Source organism: Hyperoodon ampullatus, assembly GCF_949752795.1.
Source record: "Hyperoodon ampullatus genome assembly, chromosome: 15".
NCBI classification, from domain to species: domain Eukaryota; kingdom Metazoa; phylum Chordata; class Mammalia; order Artiodactyla; family Ziphiidae; genus Hyperoodon; species Hyperoodon ampullatus.
Window position 1 is genome coordinate 40518208 of NC_136928.1, and position 17905 is coordinate 40536112.

Sequence of the window (17905 nt, forward strand, 5' to 3'; positions counted from 1 at the left end):
AACTAGATGAATCTTGTGTTGGTATGATTTATTAGAGTCTTTAATTGTCCATTTAGTTTGGTTTTCATAGAGACTAAAGTTGTCTTTTAGATGTGGTCATTTCTTTCTTAGGAATATTTGGGATTGTCAGTTAAAAACAGTGAAAGCTAAAACTTACATGTTAAGAGTACATAATGCAAAATCTTAATCCAAACTGAATTTTAAAGGGTCAGGGTCTTTTTTTTTTTTTTTGACAAACCTTACAACACGCTTATTTTTGTAAATACACAAACCTCTATTTCTTTTATCTGATATTTTTTGATACATAGTAAAGAAATGCATTTGTTTTTATTCTTGAATACATACTCTCCCAATTCTGCCACTCTACCTCACTGTCTCCAAAAACCCACAAAGAAAACAATACCAATTTTGTCTAGACATCCCCCATTAAAAGTAAGTATATAAATCAAAAAGAAATATAATGAGAAACAGTTGAATTTTGTCATTTTTATAGGTGTATTTTTATGCAGTATTTACAGTTCATCCTAAACCATGAGATGAAATTTTTGTCTTTCCTTTAAAAAAGAAGTAGCCTAGGGCTTCCTTAGCTTTGGCCAAGATCAGAACTACTTGAAAAACGAATCATAGATATGTTTCAGAGGCTGTGCACTCTGTCTCTGATGGCTGTTTTTGTAATCTGCAATTTGTATGTATTGTTTTGCTGGGGGGGTCCAATCACAGTTCAGGTTGGGTTAAATTTTTCCATAGAAAAGTATACTATAGAGTCTAAAAAATGTTTGTGAAAAAAATATATACTTAATATTATATAATAATTATTTTCTCTTATAGTTATTGATTTGATTGAATTGTTTCAAGTGAGACTTGAAAAACTATATTAATGAAAAATTATAAATTACTCTATTTTTCATTTAATTTCTTTATGTGGAGCTTTTGTTGTTCTTGTCAACTGGATTTCTAAAGTAAAGCTTTTGGCAGTTAGTCTCTAGTGGCTTTGTATATACCTATAACTTATTGTTGAAAAATAATCTGAATTTTGACAGTCATTTTACAATATTGTATTCAGTTATCGATGTTGTAGTTAGTACTACAATACAAACAACTCCAAAAATGAGTATCTAGGATGCTACTGCATAATTCATGTTAAATCATCCAGAAGTGTATAAATTTGTGCTTTTTAGGTTCAATACAGTTATGTAGCATTTATTATATTATATAAACAAAATTGATCTTGGAAGTGAATATAATTAACACAATATATATACATTTAACTCATAATAGACAGTAAAGCCACATACATATGGATCAGTCTCATATTTATATACATATTTGTATGTTTGCATAATTACACCTAAAATATATATTTGAATGTTATCTCAGATATGTGGCATCATATTATATTTATTATAACCTGCTTTTTGTTTAACTCCTTGTGGATCTCTTTCTTTATCAGTACATACGTGCCATTTACTATCCTGAGTCCTATTTGAATGTAGGATCATATTCTCTCTTTTTTTTTTTTTTTTGCGGTATGCGGGCCTCTCACTGTTGTGGCCTCTCCCGTTGCGGAGCACAGGCTCCGGACGCGCAGGCTCAGCAGCCATGGCTCACGGGCCCAGCCGCTCTGCGGCACATGGGATCTTCCCGGACCGAGGCACGAACCCATGTCCCCTGCATCGGCAGGCGGCTCTCAACCACTGCGCCACCAGGGAAGCCCCATCTTCTCTTTTAACATAGTGTGCCTTACGTACTTAATGACTTCCAGAGTTAAGATACTTTACTTGGTTTATCTACTCTGTATACAGTAAACATTAAGTTCATACTCTTAACTGGGTTGATGATTGTTTACGTTAGAGAGTTGATATTGTTCATTGTCAGCTCAGTAGACGATAAATAGCAGCAACTCAAGGTGAACTAAATATTCCATTTTTGACCCAAGGAGGTTTTAAGTGTGCATCATTATTTTTGCAGAATATTAACATTTTTCAGAGGGAAAAGAGATTTTACAGCAGTGCTTTTAGTTGAGTTCCATCATTTTTACATATAAAACAGCCAGAGAAGTTAAATGACTTATCCAAGTTCACAAGTTAGTTAGCAGCACTGGAAACCAGAGAAAGCTAAGATCTCTGCCTGCATTTACTTTGAGATAATCACATGACTTATAAAAAATAGTGTAGAAATTGTTTTTCCAGTGATTGCAGCAGTTATAATCTGACGTACATCATCTAATAGTTTGAATTGTCTGAAATAGGGTTTCTTCTGTAATCCCAGCCAGACCTTTCTTTTTTCCCTCTAAATTAGAGCACTGTTATATTTCTGTATGGTTTCCTGTATATTTACCTTTGTGTTATCACTTTTGCATAGCTAGATACCATTAGTCAGAGTATACATTGGTAGGTTTATTTTTAACCAGACTGTCATTGTAACTAAATGTTAATTCTTTCAAAGCATTGATTTCAAATGGGCTGATGTTTGTAACAAATACTATAGTGATAATTTTTTGTGCCCTTTTGCTATGCAACAAAGTAGTTAAAAATAAGAGGTTGAAAAAAGTGAAAGTCTAAAACTGATTTTAAACATTTTGTCAAATGAGAGAAAGGAGTTTTCCTAAAACTAATTCTCATGTTAGTAAATTTAGCTTTGTATTGGAAAGAAATGAGCACTTTAAAAATTACGTGCGACTTTCAAGAATCCAGACTGAATCTTAGAGAAATCATGTAGTACAATTCTCTAATAACAAAACTGATTTTAAGAAAAACTACCTTTTGTCTTTCTTAACTTAGAAACCTAGTTAGTCCTATGACTATCACTTTTTGTATAAAACTATTGAGTAATTAATTTTCTATTTATCAACCATGAAAAGATTTTTCTTAAAACTATTATTTTATTTTTCCTTAATAAGCCAGAGACCTTTCATTGTTTCTTTTTATTTATCTTCTGCTAAAATTAAATGCTTTGTTGTGGAAAATACTTCTTTAATTGATAATTATATTTGTTCATTTTTGTGCATTTCTTGATTCTTTTAACAAATATTGCCTCTTTTAACAAGTGACTGAGGCTATTTGAGGTTAAATTTTAGACTGAAAGGAAATTAAATATCAACCATTTTGATCTCTCACTTTAAAGATAAACTGAGATTCAGTGTGGTTTACCCCTCAAATCACATTAGCAGCTGACCTGACACTGACTTAATTCATTACTCTTTTTTTCAAAACCGATTGGTTTGGCATCCCAAATCACCAAACTTTGTACCTTTTGAGCTTAACTTGACTGTTAATCAGTTCTTAATATCTCTATAATAATAGAATCGAAATATTGATATATAATACACTTGCATTTATAATAATACTTTTTCTAATATATTCAGTTTTTCTAAAATATTTTATGTGAAATTGTCACACCGAAGCAAAAATGACCTAACTTTATGCTTTTTTATAGTACCCTGCAGAATCACCAGATTGTATTGTGGATTTTCCTGTTCCGTTTTCTGTTTCCTGGACACCACAGGTAAATTCTTAAATTTATTTTAAGTAGCTAAAAAGCACGTTCTGTTTATTTATAAGTGGCCATTATAGATTACAAGTGATTTTTTTCAGTTTTCTTTAAGCATTTATTTATAAACAGGACTTTGAGAGTGTTAAACTTGAAGAAGCTCTATTGACAGAAATTTTACTTTAAATTTAAATCCTAAGGAACTCTTTATAAAGCAGTGAGCAGTAGGTTAAAAATTGGGTGACTTTTTCAGACATAATATCAGAGAATCTTTTTCAGAGGAGAATGAGTTATGACTGAAAATATAAACCCTGCCATTTCTATTCAGTTTTTATTGTTTGTCCTTAGTTTATCCTACAAAAACTATATTGTTTTTGTAAGTGCTTTGGAACATTCTTACTTTGAGTAAAGAATATAGGAGATTCTTCTACTCCTGTCAGTTTCTCAATACATTGCTGATATTTAACAAGTTAATGTATTTAGTAATGCATTGTAAATTGTACCATTATGTGGCTAAAATATGGTATGATTATCAACAGTTCCATCATCAACATTCACGTGTGTGATTTTTAAAGATCTGGCAGAATGGTGGTTAGATTCAAAGAACAATCTAATGATGACAGGCATAGTCCTTGTCTCACCAAGTAAACTGATACCAAAATGAAGAGAACCTTTCTATTCTTATGCAAAGCGAAACAAAAATTCCTAGTGAAGTTACCCTTATTTTTGTTATGAAGTTTTGGTAGGTTCAAGTGAAAATATATACTTACATTTTAAATTATAATATATAGAGTAAAGTAATAATTGTCTTGTATATGAAGTTAGTTTAAAAAAAAAAAAAAGCCTAACAGGATTTAAATGGTCTTGTGAAGGGTCAAATTTCAATCATACCATATATATTTAAAAAATATTTTTCTTGTTTTCTTCTTTAAAAACAAAAGTCTCCCTCCTTCCAATGGAAATCAAGAAAACACAGCCAAATAAAGGGGAGGAAAAACCCTGTGATTTGCTTTTGGTATTCTGATATGTGTTATAAATGTATAAGAAATACTGTTTTGATTGTTTTTTTAAGAATTGGAATTATACATAAATTGCGTACTTTTTAAAAAACATGAATATACATTTTCTATTTCGCTCTATAAACTTTATCTTTATGTATTATGTGAGGTCATGATATAACATTGTACCTAGATTGTATTACTCTTTCCAGATATGCTATCTCTAAATTATAATTTAATATTTATTAAAATCCCAAGGTTCAACCTTGGGAATATGTTTTTGATGAGTTTCCTAGTTTTTTTAATTTAGATAATCATAAAAGTTTTCCCCAGACTTTAATCTGTGAAAAAGTTTGCATCTCCACAAAAAGACTGTTCAGCACTTACCTTATCCTGCCATTTAGCAAAATTAGTTTGTGACTCTAACACTAGAAAATCTTAGAGGGCAATTTCTTCTAAATTTTCTATCCCTACTTAACACCACCAGCTCAGTGCCTTGCACATATAAGTATGGAATAAGTGTTTATAATATTAATTAAAATTCAGATATAGATTTAATTGGGTCATACGTCAAGTTTTCTAGTTTGTATTAGTTCTAAGAATACAGAATTAATTAGTAGTAACTGGAATGTCATAAATTCTTTTTTTTAATTAAAAAAACATACTAAAATTCTTAGTATAGTACAGATAAAAATTTGGACACCATTTTAACCACAACTCAAATTTGACATGTTTAATATTTTGTCACATTTGCTTCAGATATCTCTCTTTCTGTCTCTCAGGAATAAAATGTTCTGGGACCTAAAACTTTACCCCTCTTTTGCTTCTCTCCTTTCCTCTTTCTTTCCTTCTTTCCCTTTCTAGAGGTAAACCACTTGACTGGAATTGGTGTGTATGCTATCCATGCATACTTTTTTGCTACACTTGTTTATGCCATATTCTATAATACCTTTGCAGTCTGACCTTTTTTATACAACATTGTTTCTGAGATTTACCCATGATCTTATATCATTTTAAATGCTTTATATCATTTCATTATATGAATCCACCAGTTAATTTATTCATTGCCCTACTTGTATGGTTGTTCACAATTTCTTTCTTAAACAGTGCTGCAGTGAACATCCTTCTGTGTTTCCTTTTACACATGTGAGACTTCTAGTGTGGTTTATGCCTAAAGGTGAAAATGCTGTATTGTAGGGAATGCATCTCTTTGAGATTACAAAATATTGCCAAGTTATCTTCTAAAATCGGTTGCATAACTTTTTACTACTACCCAGCAATGCATAGTAATTCCTACTTTCCCAAATCCTTTCTAAGTCTTAGTGTGATTTTAGTGTGACCTTAATTCTTATCAAAAACTGATACTCATTATTATTGTGTTTATAATCTTTGCCTACTTACATTTTTGTGTTTTATTATAAGCATTTCTTATATATTTTGAATACTAGTTATTTATTGGTTATATGGGATATAAGTATCTTCTCCCTGTGGCATGTTTTTTAACTTTGTATATGATATATTTTTTCAATCAGAAGTTTAACGTTTTAGTGTGGTCACATTTATCACTCTCTTCTTCGTGATTTCTGCTTTTTGTGTATTGAATGAGAAAATCTTCCATATCTTGTTCTGAAAAGATATTCTCCTGAAGTCTGTTATAAAAGTTATACTTTTTTCATATTTAAGTATGAGATAGGAATTGTATTTACACTTGCCTATTTTATATATGCTCACAGAATTTGGATTTATCTTCATTTGTGGCGGTCTGGGGTGATTTCAGTTTTTCTTTTACATAAACCACTAAAATTCAGAAAATTTTCAAAATATACTATTTGCCTGTTGTTAGAGTCTAGCTCTACATCGTAAGCATTTTGGTGATACTGCCAGCAAGTATGAACTCTTGAGTCTTTTTAGATGTGATAAAAGTGTTAGTAATGTTAGTTTACCTTTTGGAAATACGAAGCAACATCAAACTTCTTTGCTGTGTATGTTTTATCATTGGCCTATTGGACACAATTCTGCTTGTGGGAGTTCCCGTCTTTTTTCTTTTTAAACAATTTTTCAACAGATGTGGTTCTTAAGTGAAATAAATGTTACTATTGTAGTCTAAAGCAAACATATTTAAAAGATTGTAAATAGCTTCCAGATAATTGATTTTAAAAATTCCTTGTCTGCTTTTTGTACATTTCCTCTTTGGCTTCACTGTTTCTGGACTTTAAACTTGGAAGATCTTTATTTTCCTTTCTTTTTGTAAAATAATAGGCATGGCTTTGTGGCATCCATATTAAAAATGGGTAATTTTCCTTATGGTCCCTGTCTTCCTGCTGGGTTGATAATGTTTTGATGTATTTTTCTTTTGCTCTGATGAGAGGTCTGCTGCTGCTGCTCTGACATATTCATTTGGATGAATAATTATAACTTGCACAATGTCAAGCTGAAGATGGTAGGGTTTTGTGCGTCATGACAAGCCTAGTAGCCAGTGCAGGTGTCTCACAGCATGATCAGCAACAGCCAGTGTATTCTGGCTCAGAGGAGGCATTTAGAGTAGTAAGAAATCAGCACCAAGGGCAAGGCTGCTGCTACTACTGCTGCCGTGATATGTGCCAAAGAAACACAAAGTGCTTCTCAAAGACAAGTGACTGCACACCTCTTCTCAGATAGTTACTTGTTTACCCAGTCAATTTTCTTTTATAGATTTCAGCATAGAATGTAAGAGCATGTCATGATTTTTATTTTATTCTACTTCCCAACATCACAAATGCTCTAAAATCGGCTACCCTTTTGACTTCTATATATAGGTCATATTTGTGAATATTGTTGACTGATGAGACATAGAATGCTCTAATGTAAGATTTTAAGTGCACTGACATTAGTGATTCTATAAAAACAAAACTAATTTTCTCCAGGTCACTGACCAACCCCAAAATGGATGCTAAAATTGCAGTTTTACCTATAAATATGCCATTAAGTGCAGGCTTGTGAAGTGTCTACGTCACACTGGTTGGAATTTTCAGATTTGGTATGATACATAAACAGTGGTCTTTATATTTTTTATCATGTATATCTCATATTCTTGGAGTAATGCCATGAATACAAGAAAGAGCAAAACCAGTGATAAGGCTTCTGGCTGATAATCTGATGGTGAATGAAGAAATTGTAATTAAAGGAAACAGTCCTATTACATAGCAGGGAGCATGATCCATTAGTTAGAGCATCAGACTAGCAGTTGGGTATCCCTGGGTTCTGTTTACAGTTCAGCCATTGACTTAATTGTATAATTTCAAACAAGTCACATGACTGCTCTTTGCCTCAGTTCATATGTATATGGAAATAATAAACTTTTTCACAGAGATCTTAAAATAAATTTGGTTTAGAACAAACAGAATGCTAGGGGAAGAAAACTCTCAATATCACACTGTATGGATCCTGAGGAAGTTCTCCTTTTTTGATCTACTGGATTATCTTTCTTTCCATTTTTCTCTCTGCTGTCCTTGTTAACTCATAGTACTGGATTTTTGTTCACCCTTAAATTGGTTAATTAAATATACTTTTGCCTTCTTGGCCATCTTATTATTGCTATAATGGTATGGATAAAACGACATCAACGCAGTCAAAACAAAGAAACTTAGTTCATTATTGAGATTATGTGATATGGTAGACCTGTGTGATATGGTCTGACCTATTGGACTCAGTAACCTATTAACTGCCTTTTTTTTAAAATAACATAATTATTTTAAAAGTATTCCTACATTGATTTTTAAAAAGAGAGAAAATACAAATAAGCAAAATTAAGAAAATATAAAATCACCCTTAATGCCTTCATTTAGCATTGGGATCTCACTGGATAATAGTTCTGAACCTATGCTTATCACTTAACAAAATATTTTTTGAAACATTGTTGATAATGCTGTGCATTTATTATTCCAGGTAATCCTTAGAATAATTTAGTTTTTAGTTATAATTGGGTTTACATTTATCCATCCAATTAAGAACTGGTATGTTCACAGTCTAGGAACTGGTTATCTCTACATTTATTTAGGTCCCCCAGTTAAATAGCAGTAGTTTCTTAATCCACATCTTGTACATTTTTGTTGAGTTTATTCCTAAGTATGAAGGTTTTTTTTGCTATTGTGAATGTGATCTTTCTTTTTAAATCATATTTTCTAGTTTATTTTTATAATGTGGGCAAGCAACTAATTTTTTTAAGGTTATACTTTAATAAAAATCGTATATGAACATAGTTTAAAGAGTTAGGTTTTCAAGGGTTTTTGTTGTTTGTTTTCTTTTTAGACAAAACGGCATGTCCTAGCCTCCTTCTCACCTTTTTCTCCCTCTCCAGGGTCAACTACTTTTAATTGTTAGCTGATTCTTTTGGTGTTATAATATAATTTATATTATTACATGCTTTTGTAATTATACTACCTTTTGTTCGTTGGTTTGGTTTAGGCATTATCTGTTAACTTTCCACTGTAGATAATGGGGAATTTGCTGTTTCTTCTACCTTTCCCCACTCCACACACACGTATACTTCCTATCCTTCCCAGATAGTTATCTTGTAATTTTGATTATGTCAATATTCAGTGTTTACATTATTATTTTGAACATATATGTATACTATGCAGAGATAAGCCATATACTTAATTATTATTTTTCCTTTGTTGCCCCAGTTTTTGTTACCACCTAGAGTTAACAGTTGTCTTACTTGTTCATTTCCTTAGTTTTCTGTGTACTTAAAACTCATTCAACCCACAGTTTTCCATCAGTTGTCTAAATCTGCTCTTAATCATCTACGCTGGGTTTTCTATTAGCTTTACTTTCTGGTAAATTTCATCAGCTTTTCCTAATAGCCTTCCTGTTGAGTTTTTTTTTTACTTATACTATCATGTTCATTTCTAAGAGTTTACTTAATTGATAAATCTTCTTTTGTCCCCAGAGATACTAATAATATGTCTTTTTTTCCATCTGAGTAGTTTCTATTTCCTTGAGTTGCTCTTTTTCTAGGCTTATTTCTTCGGTTACCTGCTCGTGATTAAAAGTCAGCTATTAAAAGCTATTTGAGGGCTTCCCTGGTGGCGCAGTGGTTGAGAGTCCACCTGCCGATGCAGGGGACACGGGTTCGTGCCCCGGTCCGGGGAGATCCCACATGCCGCAGAGCGGCTGGGCCTGTGAGCCATGGCCGCTGAGCCTGCGCGTCCGGAGCCTGTGCTCCGCAATAGGAGAGGCCACAACAGTGAGAGGCCAGTGTACCGCAAAAAAAAAAAAAAAAAAAGAAAAAAAAAAGCTATTTGAAAGCTCTGAGTGCGAGTGGGGCTTGTCAACTGTGAACTTCATTGTAGAGTCACCTGAGTAGATCTCATAATGGGGAACCCCAAGTGTCAATATTTTAGGTCTTTTTGATTAATTGGTCAGATTTCTTGGAGAAGACTCTTCCAGCCTTCTGCCTAGAAGTCACTGAGCAAGCAGAAATTGCCCCCTTGAGGCGAGAGTGGAGCAACACTGTTGGGCAGGAAACAGCAGTCTGAATTAGTAACAGTTAACCCTCTGGCATCCTCTACTGATAGGGCTGAACACCATGCAGCTGTAAAAGAGAAATGCTTACAGCGTGAACCTCCATTATCACAAGGCAGATAGAGTAGATTTGGAGTTGAGGGGCAAAAAATGATATCCTAGCTATCCCATGGTATTTTCAGACTTCTAAATTTTGGCCATTCTTAGTTCTATGTAGCAGTAATTTTCAGTTTTATTGTTTCTTGCTGATGTCTACAAGTAGATTTTTTAGATGATTTTTTTATCCAGTGGCTTTGTTAAACTCTCTTATCTAATAATCAGTAGTTTCATTGAATTTTCTATGAACATAATCATATCATTTGTAAATGATAGTTTTATTTCCTCCTTTGCCATCTTTATGCCTTTCTGGTTTGTTTGTTTTTTTTCTTTTTTTTTGCCTTAACCGTTCTGGCTAGGATATCTGATAAACTGTGAAACCTGAATAGTAAACACAAGCATTCATGTTTTGTTCCTGATCTCAAAGGGAAAACTTTGTTTTCATCATTAGGTAGATTTTTGCTCTATAGTTCTTGTACTGAAATCCTTTACCAATAATTAATGGAATTTGTTTCTGTTTCTGGTTTGCTAAGAGTTTTGTTATAAATGAAAGTCGAATTTTTTCAAGTATATTCTCTCTATATGTTAGATAATCAAATGGTTTTTCTCCTTTATTCTGTTTATGTGGTGAATTATATTTTTCCATTCCTAATGTTAAATAAATCTTGCCCTCTTGAAATAAACCCAGTTAGGTTATGGAGTATTTTAAATCTATATGTTGATCAATCAATTGATTGGTCAGTAGATACACACACGTATATATGTTTGTATACACATATACAATTTCCAGTATATATTATATATTTCCACATTCTGTTTCTTTTGCATCTATGCTCATAAGAGCAATTCCTTTGTTTTCCTGCTTCCAAAATTTGGTTTTGTTGCCTCTTTAGTTCTCCTTGTTTTTGTGAGATTATGCCTTAAAGGAAAAAACAACAACAATATAGTAAGTTTGGGGGTGGGGGTAAAATTAGATCTGTGTGTTCAGTCCACCTTCCTTACCTAGTAGCTGTAACCCTCTTTTTGCCTGATTTTAAATGTGTAGTTTTTACTTTATTTGAATTCTAATGTATAAACTAGTTGTGAACATAATGTTAAAATCCTTTTCATTGCTTTCACCCATGGGCTGCTAGCTGAAGTGCAGTATTAAAAGTTTTAAATAAGTATGCTAAATATGAATGGGGTTCGACATTTTGAACTAGAGGCAAATGATGAAAGAAATAAATCTTCTGACTTATTTTCCTGCCTTGTATAATTTGGAGGGGATTAGTGTGGGAAGTTTGGGGTTCTTTGGGCATTCATAGAACTTAGGTAAGATAAGTAAGAGAGCTGACTCACAAAGATCTAGTAGGGAAGTTATATCCTATTTTTAGTGCTTCATTAGATGAAATTGTGATTCTGTCATGGTCAAGTCTTCTCTTTTCAGGTTACCTTGAAAAAGTACATAAACAGAAAATCAAGAAGCAACATTTTTTTCAGTGGGAAATAGTTTAAATGCAACAGACATTTAATATCTACAGATGGTCCCTGACCTAATTTGACTTAAGATTTTTCAACTTTACAATGGTGCAAAAGTGATACACATTCAGTAGAAACTTTGTTTTGAATTTTGATCTTTTTCCTGGTTGGTGATAGGCCAAATGATACTCTGCATGATGCAGGACAACAGCAGCCAGCCACAGCTCCCCGTCAGCCACTCTGTCACAAGGGTAAACAACCGATACACTTAGAACCATTCTGTACCCATACAGTGGTTCTGTTTTTCACTTTCACAGTATTCAGTAAATTACATGAGATATTCAACACTTTATTATAAAATAGGCTTGTGTTAGATTATTTTGCCCAACTGTAGGCTAATGTAAGTGTTCTGAGTATGTTTAAGGTAGGCTCCACTAAGCTATGATGTCCCATAGGTTTGGTGTATTAAATGCATTTTCAACCATTTAACTGGACATAACCCCATCATAAGTTGAGGAAGATGTGTACTGTACTGTATGTGTAGCACTGAGCTGGATCCTAAGGAATTTAAGGTGAGTTAACCAGGTTCTAACATCCTAGGGTAGGCTTTCAGGAGTAACTTTCAGTCTTGATAAGGAGAGAGGTACTTAAAAAGATAGTTTCAGTAAAATGTGTTGAGTGATGTGTATGGTGAGCCATTTTGATAAGATGGAGAAGAGGTACATAATTTAACCTGATGTGGTCAAGCAAGTTTTCTGGATAAAGTGTTACTTGAGTTCAGTGAGTCTTGAGAAGTGAGAAATTAGGCTTGGGAGGACACATGATACCTTTAGGAGAGAACTGCTGTAGGCAGAGAACAAGGGCATAACATTGTAGGAGATAATACATGCATTACACATCGTTTGGAACTCTGTAGTCAGAGATAAGACTGGAGCTTTTGCTTAGAGTTAGGCAGGGTCTGCTACACCAATTCTGATGATCTTGGACTTTATCCCAAAGTGATGGGGTTATAAGGAAGAAAGGTGGCATGGTCACAATTTCTGTTTTATAATAGCATTTCTCAAAGTGTTTTTTTGTTTTGTTTTAGGCTATTAATAGGATTAAGGTGGAGAAAGGACTCTGATCTAATACACTTATGAAATTCTAGATTTAAGTTCTGCTATTTCTTGCTTTAGGATTTCTCATCTTTCTTGGTGTGCCAAGATGTGTTATAAATCTCTGGCATGACTTTTTGTTTCCTTCTTCTCAGAGCACCTCTGTAGATTGGTTTTCAGCAAAACAAGTTTTTTTTTAATAGGTCACTCTGTGTAGAGGAAGGTTCTAAATGAGAATGGCAAGACTATAGTGAAGAAGACTGAGGGGCAGCTGTGTACGTACCCATGCAGGCAGTAATTAGGGTCTGTTCTAGGTTAATGGTTGCAGGGAAGGATGAAAGGGGATTGTTTGGGAAAATTCCACAGATTATATTGATAGAACTTGATGACGGATTGGGCATGAGATCCCGTGGATTACTGCCACTGCTTCTTTTCTGGTGGGGGTAACTAGATTAGATAGATTGTGGTACTGCCAAGTGAGGTAGAGAATGCAGTAAGAAGAGGTTTAGAGGCAGATTCAGTTTGGGATCTGATGAGTTTGGCATGCCTATGGTATGTCTAAATAAATGTGTTTAGTGGGCAGTTGGAGATATAGCTTTGAATCTCATACAGTCAGTTACTTGCCAGATAAAGGAAGATCAGTATAATTTCAGTTGATTGCTAAGGTTATCAAAGCTAGAAGATTTGAGATATGTGCTTTGTGAGCACATGAGATACTTTTATGGTATGGTAAAATTCTTCCATGAATTTAAAGACCCAATGAGACTAGTAGCATGGAACAGGTTTTTTTTTATCAGATGACTTCAGTACCAATTTAAGGTACATTAAGTAATTTACTTGCTGATGTTAATAAATCTGACTTTGTTGCAGACCTTCATGGTAGGCTTCAGAGCTAATTCTGCTGGATCACTTGTAACATAGTAAAAAGAGAACACAGAGTCTTAACGTCTGGGTTAAATTCTAGCTTTATCCCTACAATGCATGACCTTGGGTAAATCATTTAACTTTATAAAAAGAGGGAAGGAATATTTAAGTCATAGATTGCATGACTTTGTAAGAGTAAATTGAGTTATTTGGTAGTGCTTTTGAATTGTAAAGTGCTGTATGGGTGTACAAAGTGATATAGGGAGGTAACACAATTTGCAAATTGGTTAGCTTTTAAAATAGCAAGACAATATGGGCAAAGAAATGATATCTCAATATACATTTATATTGTATAATTGTATATATAAACACACCCACATTTATATATAACAACACGTAATTGGTATCTCTCTCTTTGTATGTTGAATTACATGTACTCTAAAGACAATGTTTCCATTTATATGCAACAATCAAGAAGTATTCTGGTGTTGAAAAATGAAATAGGGATGATAAATGCAAAATGACCGTCAATCTCACCAGGCTATCTGGTTGTGGTAGATGACTCTACATACATCGTACCATAAGTAACATAGATGAGAGGTGTTGAGATAAATATTGTTTGGACTATAGTTTGGAGGAAACCAATAAAATATTCTTACATAGCAAGTGTCCCAAGTAAAAGAAAATATATAAATATGTCTCCCAGTGGCTTCTTAATGTTGTGATTTATATTTTAAATACTTTTGGGTAAAAAAGATTGTCTTAGCTAATACCAGTAAAGCAATTTTTCTTCAACACAAACACAGCTTGTTAACATTCTCTGCCTTATGTTTTGTCCCTGTCAGGGACCCTGTCTGGCAAATTGATGTGCACTATGTCTATTTGTACTTTTTTTTAATCCAAAGGATAGTTTAAAATATGTGAGTATTGGTATACTTGTGTGTGTGTGTGTGTGTGTGTGTGTGTGTGTGTTTTAAACCAGCCTTTTGGAAAAAATAGGTGCCCATATTGAAAATAACGTCCAGTAGATTGAAGACAAATGATAATTCAGATATGAAAGACATGTTAATTCAAATATGATCTGCTAGAATCACTGATTAATACTTTCAGCTATGAAATATACTTACTTTCACCCTCTTTTTGTGCTAAAAAAGTTGAATATTAGAAGCCAAACTAATTTAGCAGATGGATATAATGAAGCAAACCAGGATTTTGGAGTTGGTAGATAGCAGAAGCAATGGGACAGTATTTTTTTTAAATGATGTCACTGCTGGTAGGTAGTTCCCTGGCTCTGGCTGTGAAGGTAACATTGGTAGCTAGCAACACACATATTCTGTCATTAGTCTTGACCTTATCTGAAAGCAAAGATTGTTGTGACTATTTATTTCCTTATTTTGTTGTTTTTAGTGTAATAATTTTTTATTTTATTTATTTATTATTTTTTGTATTTAGTAATAAAAATTAGATATAGTCAACTTTTTTGATGAGGGGAGTAGCACCCTTTTTTGGTATGACTTACCTGGAACAAAAAGCTAGAAGACGAGTTTGCTTTTTACTGATTGGCTTGATTTTTTTTATTATGTAAAACTTAATTTTAATACAAAATAAAGGAAGTTTATTTTGTATTAAACGATTAACATAGCATATTAGAAATGTACTTGAACCAAATACTAAGGGTCTTAAGTAGCAATGTATAAGACATGATTTTTCTCAGAGTTAACATCTGAGAGATAAAGAAGAATGGATAAACAACCACAGGGGTTTGTTTATCAGTCAGGGGTCAAGCTGCCACAATATCTAAGCCCTCTCCTGGCATTCTTAGCATCTTACTTTATTATTTTTTTAAATTGTGGTAAGATACACAAAATTTACTATCTTAGTCTTTTTTTTTTTCTTTGCGGTACGCGGGCCTCTCACTGTCGTGGCCTCTCCCGTTGCGGAGCACAGGCTCTGGACGCGCAGGCTCAGCGGCCACGGCTCACGGGCCCAGCCGCTCCGCGACATGTGGGATCTTCCTGGACTGGGGCACGAACGCATGTCCCCTGCATCGGCAGGCGGACTATCAACCACTGTGCCACCAGGGAAGCCCTATCTTAATCATTTTAAAGGTGTAGTTCAGTGGTATTAATACATTCATAATGTTGTTGCTACCATTACCACCATCCATCTCCAGAACTCTTTTCAAATCTTGTAAAACTGAAGTACTATACCTATTAAACAATAATTCCCTATTCTCCTCTTCCACCAGCCTCTGGTAACCACCATTCTACTTTCCGACTCTCTGGTTTTGACTATTCTAAGTACCTCACATAAGTGGAATCATACAGTATTTGTCTTTTTTGACTGGCTTACTTCACTTAGCATAATACCCTCAAGGTTCATACAAGTTGTAGCATATGTCCGAGTTTTCTTCCTTTTTAAGACTGAAAATAAGCCATTGCATGTATATACCACATTTTGTTTATCTGTTTCTCCATTGATGGACTTGAATTGTTTCCACATTTTAGCTCTTGGGAGTAGTGCTGCAGTGAACACTGATGTGCATTATAGCTCTTTGAGTCCCCACTTTCAGTTGCTGGATCATATGGTGATTTTGTTTTTAATTTTTTGAGAAACTGCAATACTGTTTTCCAGAGCTGCTGTACCATTTTACATTCCCACCAACAGTGCACAACAGTTCCAGTTTCTCCACATCCTCCCAAAAACTTACTTTCTGTTAATGGGTGTGAATGAAGTAGTATTTATTATAGTTTTGACTTGCATTTCCTTAAGTGATACTGAATATCTTTTCATGTACTTATTGACCATTTGTATATCTTCTTTGGATAAATGTTTTATTCCGTTCCTTTGCCCATTTTTAAATAAGGTTATTTTTGTTGTTGAGTTTTAAGAGTTCTCTACATATTCTAGGTATTAATCCTTTATCAGATATATGATTTGCAAATATTTTCTCCCATTCCTTGTGTTGCCTTTTTACTCTGTTGCTATTGTCTTCTGATGCACAAATTTTTTTTAAATAAATTTATTTTATTTTATTTATTTTTGGCTGCTTTGGGCCTTTATTGCTGTGCGCAGGCTTTCTCTAGTTGTGGCGAGCAGGGGCTACTCTTTGTTGCGGTGCAGGGGTTTCTCATTGTGGTGGCTTCTCTTTGTTGTGGAACATGGGCTCTAGGCGCACGGGCTTCAGTAGTTGTGGCTCACAGGCTCTAGAGTGCAGGCTCAGTAGCTGTGGTGCATGGGCTTAGTTGCTCCGCGGCATGTGGGATCTTTCCAGACGAGGGATTGAACCCGTGTCCCCTGCATTGGCAGGCGGATTCTTAACCACTCTGCCACCAGGGAAGTCCCCTGATGGACAAAATTTTTTAATTTTCATGAAGTCCAACTTATTTTTTCTATTGTTGCCAGTGCCTTCGGTGCTTTATTGAAGAAGTCATTGCCCAATCCAATGTCATGAAGCTTTTTTGCCCTGTGTTTTTTTCTGAGAGTGTTATACTTACAGCTCTTACATCTAGGTCTTTGATCCATTTTAAGTTACTTTTTATATACAGTGTTAGATAAGGAGCCAGCTTAATTATTTTGTATATTGATAGCCAGTTTTCCTAGCACCATTTGTTGAAAAGATTGTTCTTTTCTCATTGAATAGTCTTGGTAACCTTGTCAAAAATCATTTGATCATGTATACGAGGGTTTATTTCTAGGCTCTCTATTCTGTTCCATTTGTCTATATATAGACTGTCATATGCTAGTACCACACTGTTTTGATTACTGTAGCTTTGTAGTAAGTTTTGAAATCAGAAAATGTGATTTCCACTTTGTCCTTTCCACTTTTTCCCTCCAGCTTTGTTGTTCTTTTTCAAGACTGTATGGCTATACAGGGTCTCTTAAGATTCTATATGAATTTTAAGATAGGATTTTCTATTTCTGCCCCAAAACATATCATTGGGATTTTGAAAAGGATTGCATTGTCTTTCAGTTCATCAATCCGGTTTGAGATTCCTTTTTTTGATGTCTTCTTTAATTTTTTTCAGGAGTGTTTTTTTGTTTTCATTTTATAATTCCTTAACCTTCTTGGTTAATTTCTAAGTATTTTATTCTTTTTGATGTTATTGTAAATGAAATTGTTTTCTTAATTTCCTTTTTGGATTGTTCATTGTTGCTGTTCAGAATACAACTAATTTTTGTGTATTGACTTTGCTGGTGGTCAGAGTGGCCACTTTACTGAATTAATTTCTTAGTTCTAACAATTTTGAGGGGGGGAATATAGGTTTTTTACCTGTAAGATTATATCATCTGCAAGCAGGGATAATTTTACTTCTTCTTTTCTAGTTTGGATGCTTTTAATTTCTTTTTCTTGCCTAATTGATCTGGCTAGAACTTCCAGTACTGTGTTGAATAGAAGTG

The 17905-nt window shown here is 33.8% G+C and overlaps 1 protein-coding gene across 1 annotated transcript in view; it reads left to right on the forward strand.

Annotated features, from left to right (window-relative positions):
- The window catches only part of FANCL (FA complementation group L), a gene marked incomplete at both ends in the record, with an annotated part of 77290 nt that overhangs the window by 34601 nt on the left and 24784 nt on the right, over nt 1–17905 (forward strand). The window contains 3 exon segments of the mRNA XM_079720927.1: nt 3436–3504; nt 7391–7402; nt 7404–7436. Coding sequence (XP_079577053.1) covers nt 3436–3504; nt 7391–7402; nt 7404–7436 — 114 coding nt within the window.